Source organism: Poecilia formosa, unplaced genomic scaffold (assembly GCF_000485575.1).
Source record: "Poecilia formosa unplaced genomic scaffold, Poecilia_formosa-5.1.2 Scaffold643, whole genome shotgun sequence".
NCBI classification, from domain to species: Eukaryota; Metazoa; Chordata; class Actinopteri; order Cyprinodontiformes; family Poeciliidae; genus Poecilia; species Poecilia formosa.
The window spans coordinates 136,201-145,829 of NW_006800582.1; the positions used below are offsets into that span (position 1 = coordinate 136,201).

The 9,629-nt window shown below is 47.5% G+C and overlaps 2 protein-coding genes across 2 annotated transcripts in view; both read right to left on the reverse strand.

The window, feature by feature from the left end:
• Positions 1-2,046: 2,046 nt before the first annotated feature.
• The window catches only part of plxna3 (plexin A3), a 60,671-nt gene continuing 53,088 nt past the window's right edge, over positions 2,047-9,629 (reverse strand). The window contains exon 37 of the mRNA XM_007541940.2: positions 2,047-4,894. Coding sequence (XP_007542002.1) covers positions 4,799-4,894 — 96 coding nt within the window. The 3' untranslated portion in view covers positions 2,047-4,798. The remainder of the gene's footprint in view (positions 4,895-9,629) is intronic.
• Positions 7,465-9,266, reverse strand: LOC107834500 (plexin A3-like). Its single transcript, XM_016665991.1, has 2 exons — positions 8,977-9,266; positions 7,465-8,898 (listed from the first exon to the last, which is right to left on the reverse strand). Exons 1-2 carry the CDS (start codon positions 9,054-9,056, stop codon positions 8,682-8,684), a joined length of 297 nt encoding a protein of 98 aa, XP_016521477.1. The 5' UTR covers positions 9,057-9,266; the 3' UTR covers positions 7,465-8,681.

A 9,629-nucleotide genomic window follows, 5' to 3' on the forward strand; every position in this document is an offset into this window, starting at 1 on the left:
AACTAAGCTGGTAGGTCACAGGCCGAAGGCGGCTATGCACATAATTTCTGTTTTTTATTATTTGGTGTGTGTGTGTCCTGTACATAGTTTTATTCCGAATTACATGTAATATGCCTTTTGCTGTGTTATATTAAATTAATTTGGTGTTCTCCTAATTCCCCATTCTAGTATGACCAGCAGAGAGCAGCTGAAGCAGGACAGGCTTGTAGGTCTTACTGATTCCTCCAGCTGCTAGAGACGATCAGAGCATGAGGATGGAGAGACCAGCAAGTGTTGAGTCAGAGAAGGTCAGGTAGGGAAGGAAGTGTTGCTTCTAGGGGCCGGGTGTGTTTGGCTAAATATATTTCTCCAAGTCAGTTTATTTATTGGTTTTAAAACTAATGCCTCTTCTTCTATGTTACATTTCTTGCATTATTTTTAGTAGATAATCGGCGTACTGTACTGTCTGCTGGTGGTTTAAGTTGATTTCAGCTACATTCAAAAACGTATTCAGATTTTAACATGCGTTTTCTACTTACTATATATTTCAGTTTTACTCTCTCAATAACTTCAGTGTTACACCTCTGCAATATTTTTTTGCTAAACCCTCTCCCCCCACCCGAGAGGAAGACAGGTGAGAGGTAAAACTCGCTACATTTACCCTGTGATGTGCGCGCGAGGTGAAGGAGTGTACGGACGCGCTGAAGTGTATGCGAAGACATCATTGGCGCCCTGCCCCCTCCAGACGGGGTTTTGGCGCCCCCTCTGGTGCAGCGCCCCTTTGCGTTGCATGCGCTGCATGCCCACTTTTTGCGCCACTGTTGCTCCTCAGGTCAACCTCAGCGAAGGCTGCTGACCTCCAGCAGGAAACGAGCCGTAATCACTGACAGAACAATCCGTCTGATCCAGAAACGCTCCAGAGTCGAAATAACATAATCTGGACTCACAAACATCAGCAGAAAATAAAATATGCTGACAGCGGAAAAGAGAAATTTAGCCCAATGTGTGTGTGTCTGTGGGTGTGTGAGAGAGAGCAGCAAAGATGAGGAATCGCATGACTCAGCTCTTCTTATCGTTTATGATTAACAGTTAATTTGGGAGAGTGGCGGTGTGTGTGTGTGTGTGTGTGTGTGTGTGTGCTCACACAGCTGTCTTTGTGGCTCCGTGACGTTCAGTGGAGCAAAGTGAGAGGAAAGTTTCCGGGACATTTTCCATCAGCGGGGACGTCAGAACGTCGGGACTTTTCATGATGTCGGGTCACCGTTACGTTCCAAGTTTGTATCGTTCTTTTGAAAAAGCGGTGAATAAAATCTGAGATCTGAAGGCGTAAGCTTTAAAAAGCTTGAACAAAGTCGAGGAGCAACCTGAATGCAGCGATGCCTCTGATCCCTTCAGTAAACCAACGCATCCCAATCCGCAAATCACACTAAAGTTAGTCTTACTATTTCTGTCATTGTCCTTCCTAAAGAAATGTGCTTTCCTCCTGCGTCTTGGTGAGTTACACGTGCAAAGAGTGTCAGCAGGAGCACGACGACGTAAAACACACATCAGGCAACAACACACCATAAACGGCAACGCAGGAAACTGAAATGTGTCGTCAGGTTAAAGTTCGCTGGAGTCAAAGTGCAGCTTCAGAAACGCTGCAGCAGGAAAACCTAAAGACGACGGATCGGTAGCAGAAATAAATCCAGAAGGTTCTGGATGTTCCACCGGGTCAGAACCATCATCACCCTGAGCTGAATATTCTGGAGAAAATCTGGAAAAATGTTTAAACTGGGAAGGCATCAGGACTATAACTGGGTCGGGTAAAGTCCAGGGTTCTGTGATCCGGTTCGACTGACTGTGGGTTCTGGTGGACGGGAGGTCCAAACAGGACCGGTTCTCAAATGCAGACCAAAAACTTTGTCTCGATGCGTTGGTTCAGTTTTTCTGCCAGAACCCGGACTGAAAAACTGCTGAACAACCAGCGGTCCTGGCTAGTTAATGGACAGCTTTGGTCTCCATTACTTAGCCAGAGCCCTTGGTGGGAGGGGCTAAGTCATGTGATCTCCCACAGAAACAACCAGACAAGTTTTCTTCTTTACATTTAGTGAAATCACACAAATATACAAACTGAGCAGAAGGCAATGATAGAAAAACAGACGGCGGCCATTATGAGGCATCGACGTTCAAATCAGCAAAACCACAAGAAAAACAAGGCAATGGCGAATGGAACCAAAGATGGGCCCCGACTACTTCCTGGACTTGGCTGCACCTCGGGGAATAAAGACGTTCCCAGGAGGAGCGACGGATGGCCTGATGGTGGCGCTGTGACCCGCAGGCAGCCAATCAGGTGCTAGAACCAACATCACCTGATAAATGGCATCACAGCAGCCAGGTCAGCTGGCTGAAACAGGAGAGGAGGAGCTTCTGATGTCAGAGTTCACCTGAAGGAAATCGACCAATCACAGGCAGTGCTGCAGCACAGAGGAGGGGGCGGAGCCTGAAAGCTACCCTCCCCTAACCAGAGACACCAGGTACGGTCTTGCTCAGGTGTTTGGATCCCCTCTGCTGGCTCCGCCCTCCTCTTCGTCAGGACGAAGAGTCCGGAGCGGTTCTGGACATGATGGCGGTCCGTCCCCCAGGTGGGACACGAGATCGCTGCTGACAAACATCTCCATCCTCCCATAATAAATAAAATCCATCACAAAAATAAATAAAATAATAAATATCCCACCACTGAGTGTCTGTGTGACTCGGGCTGGGTCTAATTCCTGGAGTCTGGGCTAGGAGCTGCCAGCTCCAGTCCTCCAGGTTCTAGAAAACCTGGATTAAATGGTCCGCCATCCAGTTCAGCAGAGGTCCCTGTTGTAGACTCCAGGAATTAGACCTGGCCCTCCCAAATAGGAATCCCAGAGAATCACTGATCTGCCTTGAAATCTGCTTATGAAATGAGGCTCATGATTGGTTAGCTTGTTACCAAGGAGACAGAATGTTTCCTTCATGAAGTTCAGCAGGACGTGGAGAAGTTTGGTGGAGGAAGATCTCTGAGAAGCTGCATCCATCCATCCATTCATCCTCTTTTCCTCCATCAGATCTCAGATCAGAATTGGCTGGTTTAGGCAGAGAAGAACAGGAAGTGGGAGGAGCTCCAGATCTGATCAGTGATTGGCTGGTTTTTCTGCTCAGACACCCAATGGGGGGCGAACAGTGGTGCTGGTACGCTAGTGGCTTCAGAGCCCGACCTGTGCTACCGACACAACGCAGAACCCGCCCTCCATCTGGTCCTTTTGGGTTCACACAGATTAAACGGCTTCAGCTGAGCTGCAACATTTCACACCAAGCACCTGGAGGTCAGAGGTCATCCAGAGGTCACCTGCTCCACCTGTAACCGTCTGCAGCTGCTGTTCCCAACCCGACTGCCAGGGGGCAGCAGCTGCTGCAAACGAACCTAAACTCCAACATTTATTCTCATTATAATAAATTAAACATTAATTAAGATTTAAATTTTCATCTTTTTTCCCAAACATCAGTTCTGAAACTCGACCTGAAGGAAGGAAGTCCACTGGGTTTCTGGACCCGAGTGGAAACGATTCAACTGGAACAGAACCGGAACCAGATTCTGGTAGAACCAGCTGTGCTATCTGACATCGGAGAGCAACCGGACCTCTGAGCCGGCCAGAACCAGCGCTGTGATGTGTAAATGTTCCAGAACACAGATGGAGCGTCTCCTGCCGAGTCTCAGGCGGTCCAAACCCGGTTCCCGGACCGAGCCATTAAACCTGCTGAGCTCCGGTTCTGCTCGTTAAAAAAGTACCAAAACGCCCGTTTGGATCTGTAGAGCAGGATTGTTGTGGCTCGGTCCGAGCCGGTCTGCAGGGTTCTGGGCCTGTCGGTACCGTCAGACTTGGATGTAATGTTCCACTTTATACAAGTTCTGGTCCATAAAGTCCACAAGGTTCTGATTACATTTGAACATTTTTTAGATTTTATCATTTGAGCTTCATTTTTTTCTTCTTTACAATTATGGCCACAAGTCTCAAAAGTTCTAGGAATCCGGCCCGGTTCAGCTCCACTCTTGGTTCTGGACCGGATTTGGTCCAAGTCCGGTCCAGTCCTGAGGGAGTTCTGGTCGGGTCTTTGCATGGCACTAGGTTTGTAGCTCTGCACAGTATTTCCCCATCGGCGCCGTTAGCATGGCTGTGTGTCCAGTCCGGATTGGGTCCAGATCCCAGGTGATTCTGGTTCTGACCCGGACAGCGTTGCTGTGCTGGAATGTATTCAGAGGTTCTGTCCACAGTCTGGTTGGTCAGGCAGTGCGTCCTCCCGGCCAGCAGACTGACCAATGAGGAGCAGGGGGCGGGACCGGGGGTCCGATCGGATCGGGCTCAGTGTGCTGCACTGATTGTTCACAGAACCGGAACAGAACCGACACCTGACGTTCGTTTTGGCTCCGCCTCCTTCATTAAAGCTTCAAACTGTCCAGAATCCGATACTTGTTCTGGATCAGAACCGGATCGCTGTGAGGTCCAGATGAACCCTGGTTCTGATCTGGAGGGCCGGGACGGGCTTCTGTTACGCTTCACTTTACATCCTGAGCTCAGTCAGTAGCGGTTCCGATCCAAACCGCCCTGGTTCTGCTGTAGAACCTGTTGAGGTCCGGCTGGCTCCACGAGTCTCATGAAAGGTTCTGCCCCGCTGGGTTCTGGGTCCAATCAATCCATCTGACCAATAAATCAATTGACAGACTGACTGCTGGTTATTCGGTCCGGTCCGGTCCGGGTGTCCAGCAGAACCTCACCCCCCCAGCCCCGCCCCCCCATCGGTCCGGCGCCGACTCTCAGCTGCTGCCGGACATCAGGTTGATGGCTTGGTCCAGTTTGTGTCTCAGCTTGTGTTTCCGACAGTAACCGTCCCGGTCCAACGCCGTCAGGATCTGGAGACATGGAGAGATGGAGGGATGGAGGGATGGAGAGATGGAGAGATGGAGAGATGGACCGGGTCAGGAGTTATTCGGTTATCCATCCATAATTAAATATTGAAAACCAGGTTTAGCAAAGTTTTCCCAGGTTTTCATCTTCCCAGTCTCGTTTGGACCGACCGTCGGCTGATGGGTCCAACATGGTGGACCCATTGTAGTTGTATCAGGAGGCATCAGAGTTAGTTCTGGTTCTGTTTGACCCGGTTTAAAAGGCTCATTAAATCGACATGAAAATCCTGATGACTGGAGCGTTGAGCTTTGAGGCCCAGTGAAGAAAACAGGGGACATCATTTAGATATAAAGTCATGTAAAACAAGCGTTAGGTAGTAAAATATTCACTCTTATCCATTCAAAAATAGAAAACTAGTTGAAACCCAGCTTCTAAAACATCCAGAACCAGAACAGATAAAAACATCCAAACTGGTCCTTCTGGTCCTGCCTTGACCTTTCCTCTGGATGAAAGCAGGAAAAGCCTGAGGGGAGTCCTGGGCTGTGAACCCAAGTAGGAGCTCCACACGTTCCTGATCAGCTGGAGGTCACACATCAGGCTCTTTAAGGAAGTTTTGGCAGGAGACCAAAAGCCTCTACATCTTTCTTTTTGGAAAGTACAATCATGGAATGAGGACCAAACTGAAGTTTCCCAGGAAAAGCTGTGAAACCAAGAACTGCAGAAGAAGGAAACAACAGCCTCACCTCTTCCTTGTACTTGTTGATGTAGAAGTAGAGTTCATTGAGCGCGCTCAGTGTGTTGAACTCGTTGCCATGCAGACGGGACTGCTCCACCAGGTAGGCGTCCATGTCCTGGTCGCTGATGCTGGGCATCTTGGAGATGTCCCTGTAGTACCTTCATGACAGACCGACAGGTGAGACGGGTCCGGAACCGAAACACCAGCTTCTGGTTCCGGACTGAACAATCTGGATCTGTTCAGCCAAACAGATTTTAGACTTTTCAAATGCCTTTGAGGATTTGTGGACTAATCATCTGTTTTGAGTTTCTGAAAGTAACTGAATTTCTTATAAGAAGCCACATTTTCCAATGAAATCTTCAAAAACCCAACAATGAGAGCAAATCAGCAGCTTCCAGCTTTAGAGCACTATGGATGAAATCTGAAATGAAAAACTGCTGAAACAAGTCTCAAAGTGTCTTCCTGCCCCCGGTGAAGGTGGGCACTTTTCCCTCTCCTGCCTCCCTCATCTGTGCTGCTTTTGCTCTTTGCTATTTTTTTTCGGGGCATCTCTTTGCATGTCCTCCAAATTGTAAATTATGGGTCTGGTCAACTGGGGCCTCACGCATAAAAGACTGCGCAGTTTTCACACTAAAACTTGGGAGTACAGAGGAATGTAGAAAAATGCGGTGCACAAAAGAAGTCGGATGCATGAAGCCGTGCGCACGTGGTGGCGCACCTTTCCTTTATTAATCCTAATTTACAGGGACCAGAGCAGCTGCTGCTCCGCCTGTCGCCTCCATAAATACATATTAATGTAAATTAGTATAAATACCCAGAAGTCTGCCGCCACGTGAAGCCGTAACCATGGCAACGGCCTTGTTTGTAGCGGGTTTTTTTAAAGGTTTTGTTGGCTCTACTGGCCTTTATTTGAAAGTAGTTCGACAGGAAAGAGGGAGATGAGCGGCAAATGTCACCAGACCGGGAATCGAACCTGTGACCTCTGGCATGAGGACCAAGGCCTGAATATGGGGGTTGTGCTTTGCCCCTGCGCCACCACAGCACCCCCATTGTGTGAAGCAGTCTAAGTATTTATAATAATACTTATATATTTTATTTAAAAGTTGCTTTGAGGGCACATACTGTCACCTCACAAAATAAAAATACATTTTAAAGAAAAAAAAATCAAATTTAAAAAATAAAAATATCCTGCAAATGCCTGTCTGAACAGCAGCAAAGCTTTCAGCCCGGATTTAAAGACGGAGTCTCTGAGTGGGAAACTGGACGTTTATTCTAAAGAGGGGTGTCCAAACTTTTTGAGACCAAGATCTACTTTTTCTCTCACCAGCCGCCTGAGATCTACCTCAGGACACACAGACATAAAAATTGCAAATTAAACTCTCGACTTATTTTATATGCAAATATCCATCAGTTGTAGCAGAAATAATAAAGTGACAGAAAACCTGATCCAGTTTCTTCCTCAGTGAGATTCTGACACTGGGAGCAGGTTACTGGTTTCTCAGTCAGAAGCTGGTTTCAGACCAGCAGGTCAGTCAGTCATGGTGGATCTGAACTTTGGTTTGATGACTGAAATGTGAGAAACTACAGACTGATAGGAGGAACCAGAGAGCCCAGTAAAGGTAAAGGCAAATCTTCTGAAGTCGGGACATAATTCATTTAATTTCACATAATTATCGTGGCAGAGATTACTTTAAAAACACAACATTCAGTCCGTTACATATCAGGTTTCCAGGCTTGATATTTATTCCTTGATTATTAATAAGCCTCTCATGGACACAGCGCTGGTCGAGCAGCTCATTTAAACTCCTGCTCTGCTCTGTTGCCTTTTTTTCTCTTTTCTTTGTTAATGGGACCAAAACACCTTGTTGAAACAATAATTACTGAGATTGTTCATTTTAACACGTTTCGTTGATTTTTTATTCTTATTCTTTTTTAATGAAGCTACAAACGTTTAGGATCTTGGTGAATATTTTTGATAAGCCCGTCAGAAGAGGAAGTGCTGCTCTCAGCTTCCTGGTGGCGATCAGATTGTCACCTGCTGAGATCGACTCAGAACCTTTCCGATCGATCGACGTATTGAGCACCCCTGATCTAAATAGTAGAATCATGTGCATAAGTTGTACATCTGCAGAATAAAGATGCTTTATGTCCATAAGGCGCATTGACAAAGCGGGCGGCTCGACTGAAGGATGACTGCAGCTGGACTGGTACCGGTACCGGACGGCTCCTTCTTTAGGTTTTGCTCAGACTGATCATTCTGGAGCTCTGAGCTCTGAACAAAACCTAAAGAAGGAGCTGTGCGGTACTGCTCATAAACCATCATCATCATTTCCCAGCAGATCAATGTGATCTCTGATCAATCCTCGCTCTGAAACCTACCGTTGTTCTCCATCAGAGCCAAAGCTTCACAATTACACGGCTCACCTTCACGCAGCTACTTGTATACGTGTGATTGCATACACACCTTAAAAATAATCAAACATGTTGATTACATTTCTATAGATGCCATCTTGTACGTAAAATATGGTGCCACACATTTCTTATGCGCACGCCGCGTTATGCATGAGGCCCCTGCTCTTTCAGCACAGTTGACCAAATTTTCTGGAGAAGACGAGCGGTCAAAGCAGAGCCGTCTGGTCCGATGGGACCCATGCAGCTGGAAGCACCGTGGACCGGGTGTTTGTCTGTTATTCTGGCGCCTCCATGATGGCTGCAGCCTCAGGAACCTGTCTACCCATGCCTTATGTTGTCTTTTTTTGTTCTTTGGATGGGCTGCACTCAAACATACTTGATTGTGCTTCTTTGTACAACAACAATAAAGACTGATTGTGAAAGTAAAGCCGTACACAGACAATGTTGTTTCAATAAAGAAGAAACTAAACGTGTACATGACCCATCTGGTGACCTCTGATGGTTTGTTACCTGAACTCACGTCTCATCTGGTTGTGGAGAAACTATCAATGAAGTGTTTCATCTAATTCTTCTAAAGTTTGGGCTGCGAAGCTGTGAAACATTAACATGTGAAAAGCCCAGAGAAGACCAAGGTAACTGCTTTTCTACCTCTCCACCCAGCTTTTGTAGTTGGGGATGTCTTTAGCATAGAGCAACTTGTTGGACGGTGAGTCTTTGCCGAGCCGATGTTCGGATGTCGAGCACGAGTCCATAAAGGTCTGCGCCACCACCGACAGGCAGGCGTCTGTGATGCTGCTCTTATGGATGTCGAAGACGAACTGTGGATTCTTAATGACGTTGACCCAGAACCTGAGAGGAAGACTGCATACCGCACAGAGGCTTACTCAGACGGAACCTAGGAAGATGTTCAGGGACAAAATTCATGGGTTCTTGGCTCACCAGTTGCTCTTCCAGGTGTGCCGGACATCTGGGTCGGTGATTGACCGTTTGTCGGCCTGCTCGTCCAAAAAGTCGAACATGTATTTAATCGCCAACGGCAGTGCAGAGCCACGATGGGCCGTGCTGAACACAGTCTCAAAAAGGTCGTCCACAAACTTCTGCAGCGTCCCCTGGTGGTGGAAGGACCAATGTATAAGTTAAGAGTCAGAACAATGATGAAATATTTGACTTCAAAAGTCGAAATTAAGAGATGTGCTGATTAGGTTTTTTCCCGCTGATTCTGATCATCCATGAGGGCCGATCACCAAAAACCAGTGCCGCAAAAAGTGGGTATGCAGCGCATGCAACGCAGAGGGGCGCCGCACCAGAGGGGCGCCGCACCAGAGGGGCGCCGCACCAGAGGGGCGCCGCACCAGAGGGGCGCCGCACCAGAGGGGCATTAAAACCCCGTCTGGAGGGGGCAGCGCCGATGATGCCTTCACATACACTTCACCGCCCCCTTACACTCCTTCACCTCTTGGGGGGGTGCGATCTATGGTTTTGCATCCACCTGAATAATATGTAGTTGCGCCCCTGCCGATACCGATCACATAATTATTATTTTTTTTAATCATAAGCACTACCGGTTACATTATGTGGAAAAAGGAACCATG

Coding starts and splice junctions, on each gene's coding strand:
- LOC107834500 (XM_016665991.1), bottom strand. CDS start 9,056: ATGTTCGACTTTTTGGACGAGCAGGCCGACAAACGGTCAATCACCGAC. Junction 8,899..8,976: donor CACACCTGGAAGAGCAACTG/GTGAGCCAAGAA, acceptor TGCGGTATGCAG/TCTTCCTCTCAGGTTCTGGG.